Source organism: Neofelis nebulosa, chromosome 6 (assembly GCF_028018385.1).
Source record: "Neofelis nebulosa isolate mNeoNeb1 chromosome 6, mNeoNeb1.pri, whole genome shotgun sequence".
NCBI lineage: Eukaryota > Metazoa > Chordata > Mammalia > Carnivora > Felidae > Neofelis > Neofelis nebulosa.
The window spans coordinates 150,333,233-150,360,431 of record NC_080787.1 but is presented as its reverse complement, the minus strand read 5'-3'; the positions used below and the strand labels follow the sequence as shown (position 1 = coordinate 150,360,431).

The 27,199-nt window shown below is 46.6% G+C and overlaps 1 protein-coding gene across 1 annotated transcript in view; it reads right to left on the bottom strand.

Moving 5' to 3' along the window:
• Window positions 1-12,858: 12,858 nt before the first annotated feature.
• PACRG (parkin coregulated) overlaps window positions 12,859-27,199 on the bottom strand; it is a 511,166-nt gene continuing 496,825 nt past the window's right edge. Inside the window, exon 5 of the mRNA XM_058736214.1 lies at window positions 12,859-13,527. Within this exon, the coding sequence (XP_058592197.1) occupies window positions 13,367-13,527 (161 nt within the window). The 3' untranslated portion in view covers window positions 12,859-13,366. The remainder of the gene's footprint in view (window positions 13,528-27,199) is intronic.

The window sequence follows — 27,199 nt, the reverse complement described above, 5'->3', positions numbered from 1 at the left end:
CCGGCGCCTGGGAGGGCTGCAGGCTGGCACCGGACATCGCCACATCCGCGCTCCCAGGATGGCGCATTCCCAGGCCCCGCAGACAACCTTGGCCGCGTCCCATTTCCTCCCGGAGAAAAGCTTTAGACGCTCCAGGGGGGCAGGGGCTGCGGCATCTTTCGGGGGGGGGGGGGGGGAGGCAGCTCCCTCCCCTGCACAGTGGCCCAGATCGGAGTCGCTGGGATGTTACACCCCCTTGCAAAGGCCCGTGGAGGGGCCGTGAAGAGCTGTGTGTGGAATAGTGCATTGTTTACTAGCCTCTGTGATCATCGATGAGATCCCAGAGCCCAACGTTTGAAAGGAACTTTGGGACCAAGACCTGGCCCCGTCACCTCATTTTCCAGAAGGGGAAACTGAGGCCCAAAGAATTTAAGTGTTTGGTGGCCGAGAGCTCTCAGCTGCCCGGTGGCCTCCTGAATTCCAGCCCAGGGCAGGCCCTTTGTGCCACTTGGAAAGGGAAAGGGCGCGGGTGTGGGAAACGGAGGGAAGTCTCAGAACCAACGGGGGGCGCTGTCCTGGGCTGAACCCCACAAGGGAGGTCCCGGGTAGGTCGGCATCTGGGGGCAGGGGTGGTCTCCAGGAAGGGATGCAAAATGCCGTGAGCAGGGAGCGGGCGGCCGCGGAAGACACCCTTACCACCGTTGTGCAGTGGTCTCTGGGTGAACTGTTCGTCATTTCCTGACGTCTTGAGGGGTTTGAACTTGTTGTGCGGATTCGCAGAATGTTAGGGTTGTAAGAGCCTCCCAAGTCCCTGGGCGCTGGCTTCCTGCCCACCCCACGGAAACCCTTTTGCGTGGTCTCTGACAGTCACTGGCCCTTCTGGGAGCTCCCAAAGAGAAGACAGGCCTCTAGCTCCTTGGGTGGCTGGGCAGCTTCGAGTCAGGTTTAAGTAGTTAGTGGACCTTAGGTTCACCCAGACCGCCAGCTCAGGGGTGGGGAGCCTGATCCCGCCTCCACACGGCCTCCCTCAGATGTGCTCGCGGCTGCACGTGGTGGAAGGAACGGGGTCCCGGGTTCCACTCTGGGCCTCACCGTCTACCAGCTGTGTGGCCTTGGACCAGCCCCTGGCTTCCCCGAATGCCCGTTTCCTCATTTGTGCGATGGACGTAGCCTTGCCGTGTCAGCCGCGAGCTCTGCGAGGTGTGTGGCACTCAGGGACTCCCGTGGTTCTCCAGTGGCCCTCCAGTGGCCCGTGTCCAGGCCACACGTCCTGGTTCCTTCGTGTTTCTGGTGTCACTTATGACTCTCCTCCCCCTGTACAGCACGGTGAGCAGCAGGGGCACAAACCCAGCAGACGGGAAAAGCGGCGAGCACAGCCTGGACCCCGAGCACACGGGAGCCTCCAATCACAAATTGGAGGCTGCAGCCAGGAGCCAAGGTCAAGATGGAAGCCCAGGCCTGAGTACCGCACGTCGCACCGGGACTGCCGGTCCGGGGAGCAGAGACGTCAGGCTGGGCTGCGGTGAGTCCTCGGGAGGAAGTGTGAGCACGTCAGCACCCCCTCCCCTGGCCAAGGGCGGGCCATGTGTCCAACCTGCACAAGGAGGGTCACTTGTATAACTCTGGAGGGAAAATCACCATTTTCTTGTTTTTTTCTTTATTTTTTTTAAAATGTTTATTTATTGGGGCGCCTGGGTGGCGCAGTCGGTTAAGCGTCCGACTTCAGCCAGGTCACGATCTCGCGGTCCGTGAGTTCGAGCCCCGCGTCAGGCTCCGGGCTGATGGCTCAGAGCCTGGAGCCTGTTTCCGATTCTGTGTCTCCCTCTCTCTCTGCCCCTCCCCCGTTCATGCTCTGTCTCTCTCTGTCCCAAAAATAAATAAAAAACGTTGGAAAAAAAAAATGTTTATTTATTTTTGACAGAGAGAGACAGACAGAGCGTGAGTGGGGGAGGGGCAGAGAGAGAGGGAGACCCAGAATCCGAAGCAGGCTCCAGGCTCCGAGCCGTCAGCACAGAGCCTGACGTGGGGATTGAACCCACGAACCGTGAAATCGTGACCTGAGCCCAAGTCGGACGCTCAACTGACTGAGCCACCCAGGCGCCCCAATCACCATTTTCATATGGAGCTTAAAATACAGAAATTAAATCTCTGTGATTAAATCCCAGCTGCCTCTCACCCTGCTTTACGTCTGGGTTCCTGGGAAATAGAAAAAAATGTTTTCCAACTAGCCACTGCTCATCCGGTTCTGAGGACCAGCAGGGCTTGAACGCGAGGGCAGAGGAGGCCGGGAAGAAAGGCAGCCGAGCCTGGGGGTGCTGAGCAGTGGGAGGGCGTCCCCGAAGGAAAGCAGGCCGCGCGTCGTGGTGGGGGGAGGCGGGTCGAGCTGACATTTTCACCAATGAAACGCCGAGGAGACAGTTTAATGCGGGAGTGTCAATATTCACCGTGGCCTCTCCACTGTAGTAACCCCCACGTCACTCCACGGCGCAAATCACGGAAACACAGTTTCCTGCTTTGGTCTGTTCGGCCGCAAGCAAATGGGCCTCTGTGTGTGGCGTCCCCTCTGGTCAGTGACGTGACGTCCACGTAACGCCGGAGCTAACGCCGCATCACATGAACACACGGCCCATCCGCCCCGTGTCGTTTCGTCCCGATCTGAACAGCCACGCGTTCCCGGCTGAGCATGTCTGGGCTTCCAGAGTGGAGCGCTTAGACGCTGTATTATTTCTTCCATATTTGTAAGACTTGGTTGGCTTGGTAGGGCCCGAACGTCTTCTGTTGAGAGATTAAGGCACAGTTTTAAGTGATTTTCACAAGACACCTCATTTAATCCTTCCCGTGCCTTCTGAAATCTTCTTTCCTCCAATCTTCCAAATGGGGAAACTTAGGCTCAGAGGATTATATTGGAAGCTCAAGATGGTCCGGCAAGTGGGTGGTGAAGCTGCTGTTTAAAACCTGACCCGAGAGGCCCCTGGGTGGCTCTGTCGGTTGAGCATCCAAGTCTTGATTTTGGCTCATGATCCCAGGGCTGTGGGATCAAACCCTGCATCGGGCTCCATGCTGAGCTTGGAGGCTGCTTAGATTCTCTCTCTGCCTCTGCTCCTCCCCACCCACCTCCCCTCCCCTAAAATAAAAAATAAAAAAATTAAGAAATGACAAGATTTGACTTGAATTCCCACCAAATTCCAAGCCAACATTTCTCACCTCCTCCTGCCCCACACCCACTTCGCTGGATGTAATTTTATCTTTTCCGCTGGAATTAGATTGCTCCCTTTTCCAGCCAGTCCAGAATTTTTGTACATCCTCACATGTGCACCCCCTCCCTGCCACCAGCCTTTTTAAAAACAGCAACCCACTGAGGTATCACCTGAGATCTTGGCCCCACTGCGTACAAATGTAGGGATTCAGATTTTCCTCCTTTTTTTTTTTTTTAATTTTTTTTAATGTTTATTTGTTTTTGAGGAAGAGAAAGAGAGACTCAGCGCATGAGTGGGGGAGGGACAGAGACAGGGAGACAGGGAATCCGAAGCAGGTTCCAGGCTCCGAGCTGTCAGCACAGAGCCCGATGTGGGGCTCGAACTCTGGAACGGTGAGATCATGACCTGAGCCGAAGTCAGATGCTCAACCGACTGAGCCACCCAGGTGCCCCAGATTTTACTCCTTTTTGGAAAAACAGTAGAATACTGAAGATTTGATCTTCCATGAGAATGGTGCTTATAATTCTCACACTTGCCCAGAACTGTAGATTTTCACATGCATTATCCCAGGAAGGCCCATCACAGCCCCCACGGTGGGGAGGGCCTCCTGGCGGCCCCTCTCGCTGCTGGAGAAGCAGAAGCCGTCTATGCCTTTTCATGGCTTTGTGGATTCTGTCGGGTATTTTCCAGAGAAAGGCTTCATTCACTCAGGACTCTCTGACCTCTTGTGAGACGCTGTGGTATTTGTTAGATATGTGGCCTTTACTGTTGGTGACGTTATTAGATATTCAAGCAAGTCCAAAAAAACTCAGTCTATTCCCTCGCAATAAAGCGTTTTAATCGATTTCCTTGTTTGGGTCATTTTTGTTGTGCTCTGAATGAAGGGAAAAATCACCACAGCAGGGTGTAGTTGGCTCCCCCCTCTGCAAAGATCCACCAAATACATTAAATTTGGGGCAGAGATAGTCACACTTGACCTACAGCAAACCTGGGTTTCCTGTAATCTGAAAACATTCCTTTAATATGGACAATTCCTGGAGGAAATGTAAAAAGCCTACTCATATGACATGTTTCCCCCTCTCGAGTGGAGCCTACTGGTGGGTTATTAAAAATTTACCTTTTTGTCAATAAAGTTCTTTATAGGACATTTTCCTTGGTGCGTTTTAATGTAATGTTCACTGTCTCAGATGAGGGAGGAGACAGAAAGCTGGTTCTAGAATGTTCCCATTATGCATTTAATTGCGTGAAATGCCAAATGTGGGCCCTGTTGTCTGTGGACATACTTGGTGATGCAGGTGGCTCTCACTAAGCTCAGAAACAGACATGTCACTTCACGGAGCATGTCTGGGAACACTGTGTGTGAGCTGTTTTAGAACAGCTGATCAAAACTCTTAGGATTTTGAACAGTTCACTAGAAAGTTCCCTTTTTGTATTAATAAATATAATGCAATTTTTTTTTAAGTTTCAAGTATAAAGATGACAGCCACATTGAATATTTGGAAATATGATATTGAATGATGAGATATTGAGCCTTTATTTTTCCCCTGGTAACGCTTGAAGCAAAGATGATAGGTTTTTACCATTGGCTTTTTATTGATTGATTTAAACCATATTTTTCGAAGGTTCACCTATTGATTTCCTAGACTGAGGACAATTTAGTTATCTTCCTGATGAGGGAAGTTGAGGCTTTCCTATTATTCTTAAAGGCTATGTGAAACTAATTTCCCCGAAGAGTCCTATGGCTAATGGAAAATAGCAATAGAGACCAGGGTTGAAAGTAGGGTCCATGGAGGGGTGCCTACAAGGCTCAGTCAACCAAAACTCTCAGTTTTGGCTCAGATCACGACCTCACAGTTTTGTGAGTTTGAGCCCCGTGTTGGGCTCTGTGCTGGGAGTGTGGAGCCTGCTTGGGATTCTCTATCTCCCTCTTTCTCTCTGCCCATCCTTTTATGACATCTTAGTCTCTCTCAAAATACATAAATAAACCTAAAAATAAAAATAAAAATTAAGAAAGCAGGGCCCATGGAGATCTTTGCCATAAACCATCAAGTTTTAGCTTAGACAGGCCTTTGGAAGGCTGGAATCAATGTCTGGGACAGAAACCTTGATTTGGAGCCATTCCCAAACTTCACAGCCCATCAGAATCCCCTGGAGGATTTGCATAGACAGACACTGGGCCCCACTCTGGAGCTCCTGACTCAGCAGGTCTGCGCAGGGGTCCAAGGACACGAATCCCTCCCAAGCTCCCAGCCGATGCTGCTGTTCCTGGGCCAGGAGCCCTGCTTTGAGAACCCCTCTCTGGGGGTCAACGGCCACTTCCGTTCAGCCTCCCCGAGAACATAGATTTAAATGGATGGACATCTGAGTCCATTTGTGGTCAGAGTCTCCCACAGAAACATCCAGCCGATTTCAGGTGTTTGGAAGTGACCTTGATGGTATTCATTAGTGCAGTCAGGCACAGTTTTCCCTTTTCCAGCAAGAGGTATCAGAAGAGGAGACCGTGAGCCTGTAATGTAGCACCTTGTGCCAACGCGATGTTGATGTTACAGCTCACGGGGAAGCCATTTGTCTGTCTTCGAACAGCCAGATGGGCCCTGTGTTTCCAGGACTTTGGGAGGATATTTAAAACCCTTTCCTCAGACTTGGTTTAAACAGAATGATGAACGCCTGTCCCTATGACAGCAGAGCCTTTTTCAATTTTCCAAAGTCTGAGCGTCTTCAGTGAATCTTGTGTTGGATTGATCATTTTTTTTCTCAGGACAGCAGTATCATTGACACGGGACACCCCAAGGAAGTTCAGTGGTCTCTGTGGGTCGGAGCAGGCAGGGAGGGGCCCATCTCTCTCTGACACGCTGGTCTGACAGTGAACCGTCTATGTCATTTCATAAGGGCCACTCATTCACTGATCTAACAAATGCTCACTGAGTGCTGGCTGAGTCTGCACGGAACACGCCTCACCGCAAGAGGACACCATCGTGCCCACGACAGACCCCCTGTCCTCACACAGCCTGTGCTCCATAAAGAAGCCAGCATGCACTAGCGTGTCACATCCTCATCAGTGTGTTGAGGCAAGTAAAGCAAAATAAAGAGGAGGAGGAAAGAACAGGGGCTGAGAAAGGCCTTTCTGAGGAGGTGACATTTAGCAGAGACCGGAATGAAGCCAGGAGCAAGTGGGCCGGGTGAATAGGAGGCAGACTGTGTTGGGCTGAAGGGACTGCAAGAGCAGGCCTCAGAGGCCACGACGTTCAGCCTATTTGTGAGGCAGGGGCGAGGCCAGCAGAACCGGAGCAGGCAGAGGTGGGAGACCAGGAGGCAGTTGGAGGGTCGGGGAGACGAGGTCAGGTATAGTCAGGGCCACGAAACGCAGGCAGCATGCGGCCACGGTGAGATCTGGAGTTCATTTTCAGGGCTGGGAGGCAAAATCATTGCTGATCTGATGGGATCTGTGTCTGTGGGGCCACTGATTTCTGTGCACCGCGTCCCTGTGGAGCAGAAGTGAGTAGGCAAGGCGGTGGTCGGACACGATGGGAGAGAGGGGCCAGGGCACAGGCAGAGATGGGGCCATTCTGATGGTTTTGAAGGCAGGACTTGCAAGGGAGGGGGTGTGGGATCGGAGAGAGAGCGAGCGAGGCAGGATTCCGGGTTTTTGACCTGAGCAAGCGGTGTAGTAGATTCGTCTTGACCGAGCTGGTCCATATTGGGGGTGGGAGGAGACCGGACAAGGGTTTGGTTACCTATGTCTGGTTTCATCATCCTGTAGACATCCAAGTGGAATGTTCAGTGGGCATTTGGGAAGTGAGAATCAAGGGGGTATAGACGGCATCGGAAGCCCTGGGCCTGGGCGAGGTGACCGAAGGCATGGGTGGAGAAAAGGAAGAGACCCGAGGCCTGCGCCCTGGGGCCCTGACATATTAGAGCTCAGGAAGAGAAGAAGGAGCCAGCCAAGGAGATGAGGAGTGGAGGGTCTGGACATCAGTGAATGTCCCAAGTCGTGGGCTTATCCTTTGATGGGATCTGTCCTAGTCTCCCTGGGGCCACATCACTAAGTGGGTACACAGCACATTCTCTTCTCCTTCTCTTAATGGAGAAACTGCTGTTTCTCAGTGTGCGTGATCCTGGCTTCCCCTCCTAACGAAAGAGTTGCTAATCTGGTGTCCCACGGTGCATAGAGAGGGGAACAAGAATGTCTGGAAATGCGCTGATGTGAACGTCAAAGTACCGTGGTGCGGTGTGCACTTATCTGAGTAGACAATGTATAGCTTCCAACGGATTCCTCAGGCAAAACTAGAGGATATTTCCCAGAACTTTCTAGACAATCACGAAGCTGAAGTGATACGTGTTTAGACTTATGGAACTCAGGAAGAGAACAGACCCTTTCACCCAGATTGAAACTTACGGAAATTTGGCAGAAGTGAAAATGAATAAAGACTCCAAGTGCCTTAAAAAACACTCCCACTGGGAAAGCAAACAGGGACTCCTGAAACAGAGAAACGCACAGGAGCCAATGTGCCAATAGCACTTTCCGCCAAATACCCATCCCCGTCACTAACTAGTGCTCGGGGAATCAGCTCATTGCTCAGCAACTTGTCGCAAGACGCTAACCACGTCGGTCGTGGGACTTGCAATCAGGTGACATCGCGAGCACAGGTGAGAGAAGCTTCCTGACCGAGGAGATGGCACTAAGCCGTCTTCTGGACTTGACTTTGCTCTGGCTTTGTCATCCTCATCAACGCTGGAACTGAAGGGGGCAAACCACTGCTACTTAGGAGTTCTCAGAAACAAAGGCCGATGTGGGTTTTGGATTGCGCGCTCACGAAGTTAAGGCTGCAAGAGAGACAGGGTCGCGCGAGACAGTTTTGGAATCAGATTCCACGCCGATATGGATTTTCCCATGGAAACTGCTCTTGATGAAGCCAGGCACGCTTGTGTTAGTATTATATTTTCCATGTCAGGGCAAGAGAGGACGTTTGTAGCTTCTTCTGTATTAAAACAGCACAGATTAGTGCTAGTCAGAGCAGTATTACAGGTTACAGATAGTCATAGTGGTATGGGGTTAGCGGTGCCCATTTCGAAATGGCTTTTTCCTTTTCTAGAGCACATGTGGGCTTTCCCATTAGCAGAGCAAACGGACGCTCAGTCTAGTGCACAAGGAGTAACCGGAAAGTTAATGCACCTCAGCTATCTTCTTTCATTTTTTATTTTTTTTAAGTTTTTTTAATTTATTTTTGAGAGAGAGAGAGAGAGTGAGAGAGAACAAGCAGAGGAGGGGCAGAGAGAGAGGGATTCAGAGGATCCAAAGCGGGCTCCGTGCTGTCAGCACAGATCCCGACATGGGGCTCGAACTCACGCACTGTGAGATCATGACCTAAGCTGAAGTCGGATGCTTAACCGACTGAGTCACCCTGGCATCCCCGGGATATCTTATTTTAGAAGAAGTGAGGTTGGTTGGGTGCGGGAAAGCCTTTCTTTCTGGGTCTTAAGACGAGTATGATGTTTTGTGAGGCCCCCAGCGGACACTTGAGCGGGTAGGGTGGACCGTGGGGAGCATTTACTGCCCGAGCGGCTCCTGTATGGCTGGGAGCATGCTCATCTCCTGGCTGTGTGGGTGCAGAGGTCCTCCTAGACCCCGAGTATGTATGTATGTATTTTATTTATTTATCCGAGATCAAAAGACTTATTTGAAAAAATCGGCACAGGACAAAGATATCCTACTCTTCCTTCTCAGAATGTTTGAACACTCAGAATCTATACGAAATGTAGACAGCAACTCTGATTTCACAGAAAGAACATCAAGGGTCTATGCGAATGGAAACTCCGGTTCCCAGCCTGCCCCAAGGCATGATTCTATCTACTCCTTATTGACATTGACTTTCACTGAGCTTTTGTGTTCAGTGTTACTTGCACGATGAAAAGGCAGGAAATCATTTCCATTTCTAAATGGCTGGGATTACTTAAAGCAACCAAAGTCCTATTGTTACAGCAAAGTTTAGTGAGACTGTGAGAGAATACTACTAATAACATGTGTAAATTATCCAAAATGATTTCTTTATTGAGGGGCCCCAAATATTTAAGTAGCAAATGTGAGTTATCTTGGTGTCATTGAGAACTCGGTCACGGTCATTTTCAGTTTATATCTGGAAGCGTCCCGTTTTGGACGAACTTTGGTTGATGCTTTCGTGGAGACTATTGTTTAAAAAACATTTCAGATTTTCTGACTCCGTATAAAATCCTATCAGAGGGTAGAGATTTAAATTTAGAAAACTGTTCATGGAGTATTTCCCAAGGTATTATGACTTCTTTAAAATCATATCAATGTTGGGATTCCCAGCCTCTGTTTGCCAAGGGCTAGCGATAAACATCTCAAAATAGCCAAAAGAAGTAAGAGATGCGGTGGGTATTGAAATAGACTTAGAACGACTTCATTTTCGCTCCTCTAAAACACAGTGCCCGGAGATGTCCCACAACCGTTACCGAAACTTCTCTGGAGACCTCACGTAAGTAAACCCAGTTTTGAAATCCTATTCTCCAAGTGCGCAGCCATTTCGCAGAACTTTTGAACTTTGTGTTTCCGCCTGACGTTGTGCAGATATAGTTAGCTGGGCCATAAAAATTATGTTCCAGTGTGCAGGGAAAGGGAAGCCGCTCTTGCAGGTGAGGGCTCACCTTCCGAGGAGACTCCTGGGAGGGTGGGTGGGCTGGAGGAAACCCTCATGTTCTCCTCACCTCACCAAGTTCTGTGTTAACCCAAGACCCGTGCCTGTGAGGCGGCCGGAGCCCATCCCCCCCCGGCCGATGGGGACCTCGTTAGACGTGGTGGGAACCGCCCGCCTGTGCATCACACGTGGGTTGGACACCTACGTGGTGGCCGGCACTGGGCTAGCTGCTTTCCCAGGAAAATTCTCCCAGGACCCCTTTGCCCCCACTGGGCACCCTGGTGAACTCACCACATGCATTTGTCATGTGATGCTTGTAACAAACCTGCAAAGAAGACATGACACAGCCTGTTCTGGGACAAGGAGTTTGAGTTTTAGGGCGTTTCGATAATTTCCCCAAAGCCACAAGGCAGCTACTCGGTGGAAAGAGACTTCAAATCGAGATCTACCAGGTTCCCGCCCCTGTGCTCCTGTCACTGTGCCCCTGCATCGATCATTTGGTCCTTGCAGTGACCCTGGGAAGCACAGACTGTTGCAAGTGATGAAATCAGATTTTTTGTTTAATGCTTATTTGTTTTTGACAGAGAGAGAGAGAGAGCGAGCAGAGGAGGGGCAGAGACAGGGAGACACAGAATCTGAAGCTGGCTCCAGGCTCTGAGCTGTCAGCACAGAGCCCAATGCAGGGATCAAACCCACGAACTGTGAGATCATGACCTTAAATCAGACGCTTAACCGAGCCACCCAGGTGCCCTGATGAAATCAGGTTTAAGCGACTTGCTCTGGGCTCTAAAGCTCCTGAATATCAAGCTCAGAGTTTCCACCCCAATCTTGACTCTTACATTCAGGGCCTTCCTGATGCTTCCCTCCACTAACCATGACACCTGCACGTGTCCTCCAATAAAAATAACACAATCGCAAACAAACTTTTCCATCACTGCCTTCCCTCAGATGTCTTTAAAAGGAGGTTTCAGTGTAAAAATGTATCAGGTGAAAGAAGCCACTGTCCCACTCAAAGTTCTGACACCTGTTGACATTTTCCCCTTCTCTTTCGAGTTAATCAGAAATTATTTGGGAGAAGTCGAAGACCAGCTTAAGGTAGAACTCAAAAAGCAGGCCATTATTTCCATACTGGTAAAACAATGTAGGGGCACCTGGGTGGCTCGGTCGGTTAAGCGTCTGACTTCGGCTCAGGTCACAATCTCATGGGTTTGTGGGTTCGAGCCCCATGTCGGGCTCTGTGCTGACAGCTCAGAGCTTGGAGCCTGCTTCGGATTCTGTGACTCCTTCTCTCTCTCTGCCCCTCCCCTGCTCATGCTCAGTCTCTCCAAAAATGAATAAAATTAAAAAAAAAAAAACGCAAAAAACGATGTATTAAAAAGAATTCTCCGGCGAACACGGTGCTATTTATGTAATTGTTTTGGTTTTCTGCAAAATTATCTCCTAATAACAAAGAACTCATCATCGCCTTGGAGGAAATACTGTATTGTCTGGAGATTTTCCAAATACATATTACTTTGCTGGGGGAAAAACCAGTCATTACTCATATGATGTTTCTCTTTGAAATAAAGGCCAAAGGTATGAGAAACTATACGAGCCCTTCACACTGGCCACCTCCGGTCCTTACGACATTCCTCCAGGTAGGAGTAATCGCTACTTTACAGCTGAGGAAATCTGAGGCTCAGGGAGGTTAAATAACTTGCCCAAGGCAGCATAACTAGTCAGTGACAGCTGGAAAACGAACCCTGCTGTTTCAGTTCCAAGCCAAGTTCCAAGCTGGGGCTCCTGGGACAATGCGGGGGGCTCTTCTTGCTCCCCACGCCAGGTAGTTTTCATGAACACGACCCAGACCAAGAGGCCAGGCCTGTTTCTATGAGAGGCCAGCCTCGCTTCTGTCTTGTAACGAAATAATGCAGGGGATTCTGGTAGGAACTTTCAAAGGCACCAATAAGCCACCTTTCTGATTTTGGTGTCCCTTCAAATATATCACTGATGCCAGGGTGCATCTGAACGCTACAGTTTGAAGAAAGGCCTGCCTCAACCTGTCAACGTCTCTAGCCATGTCTTTTCCAAATATGACACATGAAAGCCCATTTGCTTGACACAGTCATGCCTCTCCATTTATCCTAAAAAGTGCTTATGGCAACTAGGTGGTAGCTAGTTAGAGGCTGGATTCGGTGTGCTGAGCCGGTCATCGGGGAAGATGAATAAGGAACCCGTTTTCAAATTTGGTGCTTGCCTTCGGAAACTTGCGTCTTAAATAATTAGTGACAACAGTCTCAGGGCCAGCGCTCGGTGCACAGGGGAACACGTTCCGTCTCTTCACTTTGGTGCAGAATGAGATACTTCAGGCCGTGCATGTCTGGGTGTTGCAGCGTTGCTCAGGTGTGCAAAGTCAGGGCTCCGTCTTTAAGAACTTTTCTGGGCTGGGTTTCAAACACCCCGAGCTCAGGGCCCGCGTGCCTGAAAAGCTATTGTCAGGGCTGGGTGCCCTACAGTTGGGTTTCTCTTCAGGCACTTTTTTTCTCTCTCAGTTGAGTGAAAAAGTACATGTTCTTTGTCTTTTTTTTTTTTTTTTTTTTTTTTTTTTTTGCGGGGTGGTGGGGGGCGGGGTTCAATGAAATTCCTAAACGCTGCGATCAGAGCTGTGCTATGAGAACACATCCACCTGGCGAGAGGAGGCGGAGGAAAGGAGAAATTGCCAAGGAATCATTCAGATGCGTACAGGTCATCTTCAGAAATGACCAAAGCCCCGGACAAGCGGCTGGGTGACATCTTGTCAGTGAACCACCAGGTCCTGAGATGTGTCATCGCGTGGGGGGACAAGGATTCACAGGGGCGTTGTTTGACCACGTTTGCCTCTGCCTTTCATGCGTCACCCTGCCCGCCGCCCTCCCCACCCCCACCCCAGCCGCACCCCCAGCCCCACCCCAGCATACACCGGAAAGCCCCGCAAAGCCCAGACGACCACGGGGCTCGAAGCGTTAACTACGTTTGTAGCTGAGGTTCACAACGGGCCCGCAAGACTGTCCTTGCGCAAATGAAACAGACTCGATGGTTTTATTGAATGTCGGAGAACATTGTTCTGCACAGCTGCCGGAGAGGTGCTGCTCGGCCACGACAAACACCTATTAGGCGGGCGGCATCAGTCCTCCCCTTACAACCTCTGACGTCAGCCTCAGGGCAAGCAGACACATAACAGCTATCGCTGAACTGCGCATGAAAATTATAGTTTTATTGTCTATACAACTGAAGGTTTGACTCGGACTCCTGCTTCTGTCCGAGTTGTATAAAGAAGCAATTCTTCTCTTAGAACAAATAAGCACAGTACACTATTGTAATCTAAGAAACAGGCACTATTTATGTATTGGAAAACTTTGCTCTCAATGGGGCTAATGGTCCAACGGCCCATGAGCCACTATTTTAGCAGCTGTAGAAAAGAAAGCTGTAGAAGTCACAAGTAATGAGATGCTAAAAGCAGCAGAGACAGATGATCTGGGCACTAAGGCAAGCCCTCCCCCATCCCAGCTGTTCCTGCCTCTAGTTCAGCAAGCACGACTCGTAGGTGGGGACCATGTACTTGATGTTGATGAAGGCGTCTTCTCCTCCGTAGCGCTCCAGGACCTCCAGCGTCTCCTGGATCAGGTCACCGATGTTCTCCCTCTTCTGCTGGCTGTAGTCGATGCCGTCTCCCGAGTTAACTGGTTCATGCAAACACACAAAGAGGCCCGTTATTCTGCAGTTTCCCCCCCAAAAACCCTACACGTCGCTCTAGGCATTTTCTCTGCATGCTTGTTAGGAGATGCAAGCATTTAACATATTTTTTTTTAATGTGATCTTGTAGAGTTTCAGGGGTAGTGAATCACAAATCTATAAAAATATGAGGTCCTAGATCACAGCTGATGAAAAGCCATTGAAACTAAAGGAGTAACAGAATCAACAGAACTGGTGTAATCACCATTACACTACAGATCACAAATCTCAAAGCTGACTCTTCCAGAGCGTTCTCTCGGACAGTGAGTTCTTCAAAGCCACAACATGGCATATTTCAGGGGAACAGTCTGGGGGTGCCTGGGTGGCTCAGTCGGTTAAGCATCCCACTTCGGCTCCGGTCACGATCTCGCCGTTCGTGGGTTCAAGCCCTGCGTCGGGGTCTGCGCTGACAGTTCGGAGCCCGGAGCCTGCTTCGGATTCTGTGTCTCCCTCTCTCACTCTCTGCCGCTGCCCCACTCACACTCTGTCTCTGGCTGTCTCAAAAGTTAAAAACATTGAAAACAAAAACTAGAGTGAACTGTCTGTGGTCAGGTGAGGGGGCTGGCCCTCTGCGGGTTTAGTGGATGTACTCTGGCAGGAGAGGCTTAGCTCGACCCTTGTCTTTGCTGCTGTTGAGCACTGTCTGCTCTTGCTTTTTGCTGAACATTTTTTTTTTTTTTTGAGACAGAGAGAGACAGAGCATGAACGGGGGAGGGTCAGAGAGAGAGGGAGACACAGAATTGGAAGCAGGCTCCAGGCTCTGAGCCATCAGCCCAGAGCCCGATGCGGGGCTCAAACTCACGGACCGCGAGATTGTCACCTGAGCTGAAGTCGGACGCCCAACCGACTGAGCCACCCAGGCACCCCTTTGCCAAACATTTGTACAACCGCTATTAGTTACCGTGTCCCAGGGACTGTGTGTCACTGTCCAGGCGGAGGACCTGGTGCCTGGAGGACACGGCCAAGGCCAAGGCTTGAAGTGACCCCCGCAGCTGCCTCTCTGGCTCGGCGAGGGAAGGAAGTGCCAGCACTGGCCTTCGGCAGCCTTGGAAACCTGGGTCCGCAAACCCCATCTCAAAGCATTTGGAGGAGAAGTGTGTGATCGTGCGCAACCTGGCTGCAGGAATCACCCAGATGTGCGGGAGTCTGACTAAAATGGAGACCCTTGGCTTCAAGGCAGAGTATAGAAACTCCATGAGGTCCTCCCCAGGAGCATCTTTTCTTTTTTAAGTTTATTTATTTTAGACAGAGAGAGAGACAGAGAGAGAGAGAGAGAGCAAGTGGGGGTGGGGCAGAGAGACAGGAGAGAGAATCCCAAGCAGGCTCCCCACTGTCAGCAGAGAGCCTGATGCGGGACTTGAACCCACGAACTGTGAGATCGCGGCCTGAGGCAAAATCAAGAGTCGGACGCTCAACCAGCTGAGCCACCCAGCAGCCCCCTAACAGCCGTCTTGACACGCATTCGGTTTGTACTTTGCTCACAGATTTCCAAGGGCCTCGACCACATTTGCTCTCCCAGTAAGCACGGTGGTACTATGGCTCTGCCCAGTTGCTGACATGACCCCATCTCACCTCTGCTGAAGTGAGGTGCAGCGAACGGGCTGTGAGCTCAGGCGGTGGCCACATGGGGCGGGGGGCGGGGAGCTGCAACCTGAAAATGTGCACTACACCAGATGAAAGTCCTTATTCTATCCGCATTTCAAGTATGACTCCAAAATGTTGATCTTGCTCGAATGTGAAAATCATAGAAGGGAAAATGGTATTTCAAACTTCTTCCCCAGATACTCTGGACATTTAAGAAAAGACTGAGTAGTGGTTCAGGTCAGTATTAAAAGTAACAGTCACAATCCCACATAGCAGAGATAAGCAGTTCTTTTGCTTGATTTTTCCAGAAAGTTATTAGAGAAATATCACTGTCTTCGATAGCATAGGGAAAATGAATTGCTTTCCTGATGAGTTTCTTTTAGTGAGGGTGAAGGCAGGCAGAAATATTAGTAACTTTCAGAGAGAGAGAGAGAGATTACGGTCACACAGCTATAGTGTATATCAATTTTTCTTAGTAAATGATCTTACAACACAAAGCCATTGTAATTATGTGGGGTTTTCTTGCTTATGATGGAAGCATTTCTATGATCACACGGTAAGCTCGATTTAAGCTAAAGTTTGAGGCACAGGGTAGTTGATCATCCAAAATAACCAAATAGCAAAGAGTTATTGTGGAACAAACAAGAGATTAGATGTTTGAAAAAAGATTTTTACCCCATTTCTTTTAAGCGAAAGATAAACTTAAAAAAATTTTTTTAATGTTTATTTATTTTTGACAGAGAGAGACACAGAGCATGAGCGGGGGAGGGGCAGAGAGAGAGGGAGACACAGAATCTGAAGCAGGCTCCAGGCTGCAAGCTGTCAGTATAGAGCCCGACGCGGGGTTCTAACCTACGGACCGTGAGATCATGACCTGAGCCGAAGCTGGACGCTCAACCGACTGAGCCACCCAGGCACCCCAAAAGATAAACTTTTTAGAAACAAAAATGTAGACAAACGCACACTTAAACTAAATGGTCTTTTTTGTTTTCTTTAGATTTACATGGTGAAGGGAGAAGAGAGAGTTGCAGTCAGGATTGCCCACTAGAGAGGACAGCGTGGTTATCAATCCACTTGGGGGAACTTTCCAAGAGGAGAAGATCTTTGGGCTGAATTAAAAGAGAAGAAGGAACCTTGTGTGTGTGTTTGTGTGTTGTGGGGGGCGGGGGAACGGGGAGGTCATTGATATTTGTTACAGGTGTGAAGAATAGATCTTAAGGAACAAACTCCAAAAGAAGATGGGACAAGGGAGTCAGAAGAAGGGGCAGGAGGGGAAGGACAGAGACAGATAACGGGTAACAAGGGAGATCGCTATGAGAGAATGCATCTTTCAGGAACAACTTCAGCTTCCCAGGATTCCATCCGGAATGGGGGAGAATGTGTGTGCCTCTTCCTGATAGGCACTCCCGGTCCTGGAAGAGGTAGGACTTAGGGAGAAGGTGGCATGGCCCACACTTGCATAGAACAGATGAGCCCACAGCACAAACCCCTGGAGGGCACAGGGCAACGATAACTGGTGATGGTGCTGAGCAGTGACAGCCTTGATCCAGTTTCGTATGGCAGAAATACGTAAATTAATCACTAATAAATGGTGCCTTTTGTTGGCATATTAGTCCAAAGGTCAAGAACTGAATAGATCACGGGACAGACATATTTTCCCGCTGGAGGCAGAGGGGGGTTTGGAAAGTCTGCACACAAAGGAAAGCTTAACACACCCTGTTTTTCCCACTGACTTCCAGAAGGCTACAGTTGACAACCACACTTTATTTCAATAATAACCTATTCTTGCTTTTTTAAAAAATATTTAACTGTAGGAGTAAGTAAAGCTATGTAGCTTTTTTGTTTCTCAGCAGTGTAGAAGCCCAAATGATAAAGAGAACAGAACACAATGGAAGTTGCTTACTCAGAAAGTGACTTGGACTGGGCATGTTGAGTGGTTGCAGAATGTATATCACTGGGGCAGAAAAAAAGCCCCAGAAGGAACACATTCCCTTATTTTGCATGCTGCAAGGATGACAGGGCATGGGTTAGTGTCAAACCATGCTGAGAAGCAGGCGAGCAATGTGGTCTCCTTTTCAAAACAGCTGTATTGCCACTTTCTTTGAGAATCTGACCTGGAGCTCACCACTTTAAATACACATGATGCCGCCAGAAAGTACGCTTGTGAGACTAGGGCACTCAAAAAAACAAAACCAAAAACAAAAACAAAACAAAACAAAACAAAAAAAACCCCACACACACAAAAAAACCAGATGGTTATTTACAATCGTCAATTCTGATTAGGAGGATGACATTTCAATTTAGGAAGCTTGGAATCTGTTTTATGTCCAGCAGCTGGAAAGATACTTTGGTGAGGGAAGAGAGATGTTTTATTTATAACCAAACAAATAGGACTATAAGTGCGGTTTCAGCCACACCACTTTTCTAGAGGGATCCTATGCAAGCAGAGTCGAACGAGGGTATTGTTTCTCTTCTTGGGGATGCTTTCATGCAGGAAGCATGCAGGTAGGGCTTGAAAGTTGTGCCCGGTTAGGGACTATTGTAAGTGCATTTACGATGCTGAATGCCGCAATTGCTGATGACGTAGGCAATATGTGTCATCACATGCACACTTTTTTTCTATACAGTCCTCTTTAAACTGTCCTTCCCTGGGTGCTTGCTCTTTCCAGGTGCCGTATTGGTCAGGAGTGGGATGTGTATATCCCAGCCTTGCATCTGGACGACAGCATCCTCCTGGTGAGGAGCTCAGCTTGTGTCCGTGAGGTCACTACCATAACACCCGGTCACCAAGGGCCGCCTCAAAGGGAGATGACGTGAGACACATCTCCGCTTGATGCAGACATCTGCTAGGCACGGCAGGTAATCCAATACAGGAAAAAGGGGCTCTTGTTGTTGGGAGAACTTATCCTCCAGCTGGGGTCATCTAACTGATCCCCCTCTTGTCGAATGCCTTGATCACACGCACCCACCATGGAAGGAAGTTCAGGCTCATGCTCCTTGACCTCATGAAGCCTCTAAGCCACAGGCGTGTCCCTTACTGCGTGGGTGGTCAGTGGAACCCATGTCCTGAGAGAACCCTTATCTGTCAGGCGCCCCAGACTTCTTATCTTAGACACATGGAGAGTGGTAAAAGGACGTACAGATGGCCACAGGGAGGGCCAAGCACAGTGAAATTCAATTTTGGATTTTTCTGACTCTAACGGTTTTTTTTTGGTAAATAGTCTTAAATGTGTAGCTACTCTTATACGAACTGTAATACGCAAAGGAGTTATTTGGAAGTGAAAGCACTATTTGAAGCACGAGAAATATAAAACAATGCTTATTCCACATACCTGAAGCAGTACTAACGTGATTCTAACAGACGAAATAATTTATGAAATCAACATGCACTTTCTGGTCACGACCTAAGAAAATTAGCAGGAACCATTTCAAGAGAAACGTTTCTGCGACTTTGGGGGCATCTCCTGGCCCAAGCAGCAGCCTCGCCTCCTGAGGGAGGAGCGGGATCCCATGGGAGGGGTGCCTCCATCCACCTGTCATCCTGAAACTGCCCACCACGTGGGTGCTTTTCGAAGCCAAGGAACCAAACGCCCTTAAAGGAAGCACTGGCTTGGGAAACTCAGGGCAAAACCACCTGAGCGGATCGGGAAAGGGTGAGGCAGGATTCAAATGATGTCCAGACTCCGAACTTACGACGTTAACTCCCCACGCTCATCAGCAAGAGCGGTTCACGTTACCCCTTCGGTGTACAACAGCACTTTAAATAACTGGAGGAATCAGCACATTTCTCAGACAAAAAGCTGATGAACCTGACGGCACAACATCCGCTGCAGCCGTTGGCCACACCAGACAGTGAGCCAGGCAGACCGATGCTCTCAGCGCACCTAAGGCTAAACGACAGCCGTAAAACCAGGGCTTTGAAATAAATTGCTACTGACGCATCATGGTTTGGCTACACCCTTCTCTGGCCATTCGTGTGTGGGGCCTAACGTGTCGTCAAGCATGGGCACTCTGCAGACACGGTATTTGAACGTGAATCCAGGCCAAGTCCGGCCCGAAGCTGTTCTCAGTCTGAGAGCGTCCATTGATGGAGAGCGACTCGCGGAGAGCACGTTTGTCACAGCATGTCCCCAGGTGGAATGGCTGGCGAGCTGAGTGGGCAGCAAGAACTCTGGTCCCACGGTGTTTGCCCATCGGGGCTGGACGATCTCCCTGAAGCGACAGTGAGATGAAAAAAAAAAAATGCGAAAAGGAGAAGCCAAATCATTTCTTTCTGGATCAGGAAAGGCATTTATTGGCTTCTCGAATGCTGAACTAAAATATTTCCCGAGCTCTAAAGACCTACCGTAGGGAGCTTTACCTGTCGGGACCTGTAGCCTGTGACAGCTTTAGTCATAGCTCAAAAGCTGCATTGCTTCAGACTGGGTTTCAGCGACGTCATCATTGTGGAGAAAGTGAGCCTCCGGGACCTGGGTTCAGGTGTTGGCAGGTATGCGCAGGTAGAACGTACTGCAAATATTATTATTGTAACGTGTCTCTTGATGATACTGAACCATCACAGATTTTCTGTTGGATGATTCTGAACACATTTTTCCCTTGGGTTTAGTGGATTTAGTAATTAGGAGATTGTGATGACCCAAACAGTAATTCCTTGGGCACACTTACTGATATTTAGGCAGATGTCAGCTTTAGAATAAAACTAACAGTTTCCAAAAGAGATTTATTAAAAAGACAACTCTCATTAAAAAAAGATATGTCATTAAAAGGTATCTCATAATATTTATGAAAAGGTTTAGAAGGTGTTGTTCTTGAGTTTTTCTTTTTAAGATATATTTTGTTTTTTAAGAACACTTCAATTTCAAGACCTAGTTTAAATTGTCAATATTTGTTTTGCCAGAAAGATTCATTTACTTGGGGTTAGCTTGGACCCGATTTACTTAATAGAAACAGTTGCCTATTTTGGAATAAAAGGGCTTTCTCCCATAAAGTTTGGAAAAGTACAGTGGAAACCATTGTGAATTCCAGTCTGATCATTTTTGAGATGAGAGAATGGAGAAGAAAGTGAAGGGGGAAGAAAAACCCTATAACTCAATTCCGTTTTGTATTCTAAGAGAAGGACCCTTTTGGGGAGATGCTTTGAGGTTATCTGCTTTTAGAATTCTCCACCAATGCTTCTTTTGTTTTCCTTCTTAGCTTTGCTATGCTACTTTGAGAAGACTAGTCTTTTGTTTCCTAACCATAACATATGCCACCCCGTTCGGAATTCCGGGTGTTTCATGTTTAACCCAAGCTCAAGCCGCCGTTTCTTTGGCTGACTTCATATCTTCTTGGAAAGTGATGGTTTTCAACAGACCCTTAAGTATGACTGTACAATGGCTATTTCCAAAGTCTCTTCATTCATGGGGGGTGTGAATCAAAGTTGCAATGCTTTTGCAACCAATAACTTATAACAACCATAGCATTTGGCATGCTGGAGATGCCCAAGGGCTTAAACACTTCAAATCTTCTCAGATCTTGTTGACATTAATGAAATTCACAAGATTTCTTTCCTCTGAAGATAAAAGCTTTGAAGCAAGACCTCGATTCCCAGCTGGAAGTCTCTCTCTCTTCCTCTCTTTTTGACACAGGAGCTGGGTGACTAAAGCAAGAGGCTACTAAGCCATCACAGTTTCAAAAGCTCTAGAAAGGGTTTTCATCCTCTGAATGGGGGCACCGATCACTTGTGAAATTGAAGATATCATGGATCTTGGCCCTATTGTCAATTAAATTTTAAAATTTTCCTTCAGAGAGACAATGAAAGTTTCTAAACAATTTCCATTTCCAAACTGCCAATTAGATTTATTTCCCTAAATGACATTAGAATGTACTGGTATAGCAAAAATAACACTGGATATCAAGGCAAATGACTTGCATTATAGTTTTCCAAAAACCTAGGAGCTTCAATGTTCAATAATTTGCTAGATGCCTTCTGAAATCTCTGAATCTCAGTTACCTTCCCCGTACAACGAAGGGATTGAACTTTGAGTGATCTCTGGTTCCTACCATCCCAACATTACATTTTGCAAGATCACAATACAACTTTGGAACTCGCTTTTGGAAATGATGGTTCCTCAAGAGATGCACTGTATTTCAACTGAAAAGATGGTCCTAAAGCAAATGCATAATTCTCCAAAGTAAGTCACAGATTTCATAAGCATCAAATTCAGCTTTCAAATCAAGTTCTAAGAAAACCTGAAAGGACCAATGGCTATATAATTCTAGTGAAGGAGGAAAACACTGTCAAAAACTCAAATTATTTGTTGACACACTGCAAAAAGTTATTCCATCCTGCTATTTCAATAAGGTGATATAGATTTTGACTTCTTACAATAAAGACCAAATGTTTGGGTTGATTTTTTTAAATATAGTCGACGGATAGTGATTTGGTCAAGAGTACAAAAAGGCCGGTTAGGTTTATCTTTGATTAATGACTACTTTAACCTGGAAGTTATACTGAAAATAACGGGTGGGTCGACCAATTTATCCCCATACAGAATTATAACAACAGATTCAGTGGCCATTGAATTAAATTGGCTTCAAGCTTTTGAAGTGAAAGTATCTCTTTTCTTGTTGGCCAACTTGATTCAATGACCAGACTGCTTCTAAAAAGGAGAATTCCAAGTCCAGCCCTGTCCTAAATTGATTCCTCACTGGTCTATCTCACTATGGAATAATAATAATAACGACGGTAACACTAACATAATGTCACTTAAAACAAAGAATAGCCCTATGAGCTAGCTACTTACTGACTCCCCTCCACAGAGGAGCAAACTCCGCTTAGGAAGGTGAAGTAAGTCAACAGAATAACACAAAAAGTAAGTGATACTGAAAAAGAGAAATTATGGCAGGTGTCTGCCCAAGGGGAGCAAGAAGGATGATAGGAAGATCCAGAAAGAGAGGTGTAAGCATCCCATGTCAACATAGGCGGTGTTCAAGGTAGCAGAAACTCTGCCTTTCTAACTGTAGGAGAAGCTCAAGTCCGTAAAGGAGGAATGCAATGGGAGAGAGGGTCCAGGGGAATAAATATCTGTGGGGGGAGGTATTTGACTTGTGCAACCAATCAATTCGTGTTTCACAAGGCAGCAAACTGCTCTTCTAAGCTTCCTTTTTATGATAGGGACTATTATGCTATCTTTACTTCATCACAAGTGCTTGAAATAATGACATCCTTTACTGAGATGCACAGAAAGACGAAAATCAGGGATGACTGATTTCAAGGACTTTTTTTTCTGTGCCACAGAATACATGAGGAATAGGGAGAAATTCTAGGATTAATTTCACATTCCACACCCCCGTCTTTAGGAGCATTTACGATTTCCTGGTTTCTCTCACTATCTGAAAAGAAAGCATTTCTAAGAAACCTTTTGTAAGCCAAAATGGTGGAAAGCGAAGAACTATTTACCTTTAATGTATATGGGGGAATTTTTGAGTGTTCCCAGACCCCAAAAATAATCTCTCTTAGGCTCTTCTGGTACCTTAGGATAAATCTTGCTAACGGATGCTGGAAATACACCGAGGTAAAGCACAGATGCTCACAGACACAGTTCAAAGCTCTGGTGGGCGGCTTGATGCTGAGTGTAGCTCCCGGGGAAAGAGCCTGGTGGTGCCCCTCTGGCTGCTGAGGGTGTGCGCTGAATGCTATTTTTTTTCATTTTGTCCTTTTTTCATAAAAGCAAAGCTCCTCTTCAGATTTCTTTTAGCTTAACAAAGATAGGTGCTAAGATAGGAAACGGTGGGGCTTTAATGTGCACAAGACAGAAAAGCTGCCTGAGAGCCACTGTCCAGAGTGTCATTGTTGTCTGTGGAGGGACACCTGCTCTCGTCAGACCAAAGGTGCTAGGAAAACCGGTAAGCGGCAGGATAGTAGGAAGAGGGCGAGAAGGTAAAAAGTAGGAATCTTCTAGATCTTTCTAGATCCTTACAAACCAAAAAAACCAACTCAAAGCCACAGATGTTGAGGATGTTATGGATCGAAGTCTGAGGTTCCCATCTTCCATGAACAAGGGTTTCTAGTGTTGCTGTAGGACACTGTTTCATAGGATTCTTGCATAGTCCCCGGTGGGGTCTAATCCTGCGTGGAAGCCCTCCGATGGCCCCCCAGAGGTGAACGCTGACTTCATGAGTCTCGCAAGCCCCGAGTCTGGGCTCAGATGAGTTTCATCTTTGATTCCGCCCTTTTGCTTTCTTCAGTTTGCTCTGTGTAGTGCCTGGCGGGTCTATTGCCAATAGCCCAGGCCCCTCTGGGTTGGAGCTAGTAGTCTATTCTGCCTTTCCATTTTCATGTCCTCCTCTTCCTCCTTTACCCTGCAGGTTAACTTTCCTAATCGCGTTCTCTCCCGATCACAACCAACATCTCCACATTGTATGATGCCTCAAAGTCAAGTTCCCAATCATCTGGGACCTCTGTGCTCTGCTCTTCCTCATACTTTGCTCTTTCTCACCAAGACCTCCTGCTCCACTCAGTCCGGATTTCTTCCTAACCCCTGCGTGCACAGTTTCATTCATGTCTTTGAAATTCCCCATAGCACTATGCTCCCCTCTATCTCCTGGTACCTTTCTTCAAGGCTAGTTTTGGACTTACTTCCTCGGGGAAGTTGCCTCCAGAGTCATCTTTCCTTCTTTTGAATTCCTAGTGTGATAGCCAGCAATCCATCCACCTTCCTTATTTACATGTTGCTCTGGAACACTTGGGAAGTGTTTTATGTTCACTTAGTTTTCCTACATTTTGTCACCTCTTGAAGGGCAGGATTATACTACTGTAGTATAAATTTCATTCATTTGGCCTCAAATGCAAATTGAACATTTGTAAAAGGAATGAATGAGTGAACAAATTACTACTTTGTGGGTTTACTGAAGCCAGATACAATATAAGCAAATTCAGTTCTAAATAAACTATATGTTAAATGTAGTGCTATTTGCCTAATGCTTATTCTTTATTTATTACTTACATGCTTGTAAGTTCCTATCCATGGAAATAGCATTTCTGTGAATTTGGACAAGTTTGATCAAATGTGGTTAAGTGCATGGGGGCTCTGTATAGTCAGATAGGTTCATCTCTTTTCCAAAGTCTTCTTGGATTTAAAGTGAGGTTTACTTGGATCACCCTTAAATTTGAAAGAACTTTTTTTTCAAAATAAAAATCAGATTACCCCATTCACTTTATTGGCAACATTTGTTTCAAGATGAAGACAATGCTGCCTTCCTATGGCATTTTCATTTAATATCTAAATTTTGTTTAATACTATTTCTTATATGTCCATATGGTAATTTTCGACCGGCTCCAGAGATAACCAAATACATGATTTTAATTGGAAAAGAAATGTTGATTGCTGCTTTCAGGAGTGGGGCAAACCTATTGGAAGTAATTTTACTGAAAATCTTTATAAATGTACCTAAATGACAGCTGTTATTACAGTTTTCCATCAGCAAGAAACTTTAATGATACAACCCATTTTCAGCTCTAATTTTTTTTTTTTTTGTAATTGAGGCACAAAAATGGAAAGAGAAATTTCAGATTTCTAACAAATGTTATCAGCAAATGCAGTAAATTACGGGGAGCTTTATTTTCCAAATTACCTTTGTTAGAACTTTCATCTATGTAACGAACTCACATCTCAAGCCTATGTAGGGCCACACTGGTGATCGCCATCATAACAAAGTTTGGTTAAATCGTTTTAGATGAAAGGCTTTATAAAGGGCATGGGTCTGCAAAGTGGAAGACCTTTTAGTAAAAGGCCTCTGTTCTATTGCAGAAAATAATTAATTAGATAAACTCACTAATGGTGCTTACAATGAAAACACACGTCGATCAGATGTTTCCCCATTTGTCTGGGATTTATCTCAGCTTGCCTAAACTATCTACTCTTTGAAAATTCTAAAATGAATTATTGGGTGCAAAATTCAAGTAGATTTCCAAACCATTAGCTGGAAATTTTACAGAGTGGGAATCTTTCTCATCAATTGTGCTCGATTAATGCAAAAATGATATATTAAATGAACAAATCAGACTGATCTGCTGGGCTGAACAGCCTTCACTGCCATAGAAGTGACAGAGTTAAAACTTTCTAGCCTTTTATGGCTGTCTCAGTTTAAAATAGCCTTGCAATATTGTCCAAAGCTCTGACTATCAACTTTTATCAGCCTCTACGCTGCTGAGGTAAATGTGGCAAGAGACATCCACTTTGCCACTGAGCGTGTTGTTGCAGAACCCAATCTGAAAATACTAGAGTTTACCTAACAAAATTTTTACAAAGGTTCAAGGCTTTGCTAAAGTCCAATCGGAGTTTTGGACACACAGTTTAAAAAAGGTATCTACATTTTGGGGGAAAAAATGAAAATGTGGCCATTTAATCTGGTATAGCAGCAAAATCGGGGTTGCATGACCAATTTGACAGTAAATTTCATATATTAAAAATAAATAAATAAATAAATAAATAAATAAAATAAAAAAATAAAAAAATAAAAAAAAATGGAAAAAAAAAATAAAAAAAATAAAATGATTCATTAGTAAAAAAAAAAAAAAAAAAAAAAAAAGAAGTGAAACAAAAGCTTGTTGGAAATGCTGATAGGTGAAATATGCCGATTTTTGGTATTTTTGAATAAAGAAATGTTTATTTGCCTGAGTTACATTTTTATCATTTGAGATTCTTCAGTTTAGTCTACACAACTGATTTGCCTCTGAATCAGGATTTTAAGAGGGGGTAAGTAGACAAAGGCAGCGAGAAATAAAAGAGCAGAATCCCCATGGGGTTGAGGCCAGCAGACGATGAAATGCGCACAGGTTTGTTGAACACAAATGGCTTTGCATCCCAGCTCCGTGGGACCTTCAGCCTGTTACTGAATCCCTGATTGGAACAGGTGTCATACTTACCTGTAAGGATAGGTACAAGGATAAAACGAGAGGATATATGTTAGGTCTTATGGATTTAACAAGCTATTGATACATTTCAACAATTATTGAACTAGGATTCAGTTTCAGCCACGAGGATGTCAGCTTCCCTGCTCCCGGATAACAGTGAACTGTCTATAATTTAACTCTTTTCTGGGGTAGGACAGGAGGGACAGCTCATGGAACAGCAGGGAGTCAGGTTTTTATCTTTTATAAAATGGGTTGATTCACAGCCTCCAAAGAGGAGCAGACCTGAGTTGCTGTATCTTCGAGTCACGCAGAGCACATCCTTACTGTCACCTGGACTCGCCATGAATGCAGAGCCCCGGGGTCGGGTGGTCTTACTCAGGTGTGGTCGTCCTAGTCTAGACTGGCTTCTCAGACCCTGCGTGTGTCTCCATCGAGATACGTGGGTGTGAGACTTTCTAAGCCAACTGTTTATGGCTTGAGGTTACACTCCGCAGTTTCCGAAGCTCTGTTGTCCTCCAGGTACATTTCAATATGCTGGTGCATATTGAGTGAGGGGGAAAGATGGGTTATTGCAAATGGCGCTCTGCGTTCGTGGCCGTACTTACTTCTCTTCTGCTTCAACAAAGTCCTGAGTTTTCTAATTTCAGGAGCACGGTTTGTGATTAGCCCGTTCCCTGGATTGCTGGCTGACTGTGTGAGATGCAGTCCTAGTAAGCCAACAGGAAAAAGTGGATCTTGTCTTTGAATGAAAACCCGATACTTGTGCCTCAAGGCACAATTAGGTCATAATTATGTAGCATTACTATGGGAGTTAATATTTGCATAATAATGCATATGTGGATTTCCTTAGTTTGTGTTTTGAGGTATTAACTGACGCTTAATTCATACTGACAACAGTGTGTTACAATTCCCATTTTATATCAAGCAAGTAGCTGGAGAGAGAGACAGAGAGACAGAGAGAGAGACAGAGACAGAGGAAGGTGTCCTTGCTTACTACTGACCACACAGAGAACAGTATGCTGGAGAAGAGACAGTGAAACCGAAGGAAGAATTGGAGCAATGTTTGGGCTCAGGTCCTAGCCCTGCAGGCAGCACACTGACCTTGGGCTTTAGGAAACTTGTCCTCCTGTTTCTTATTA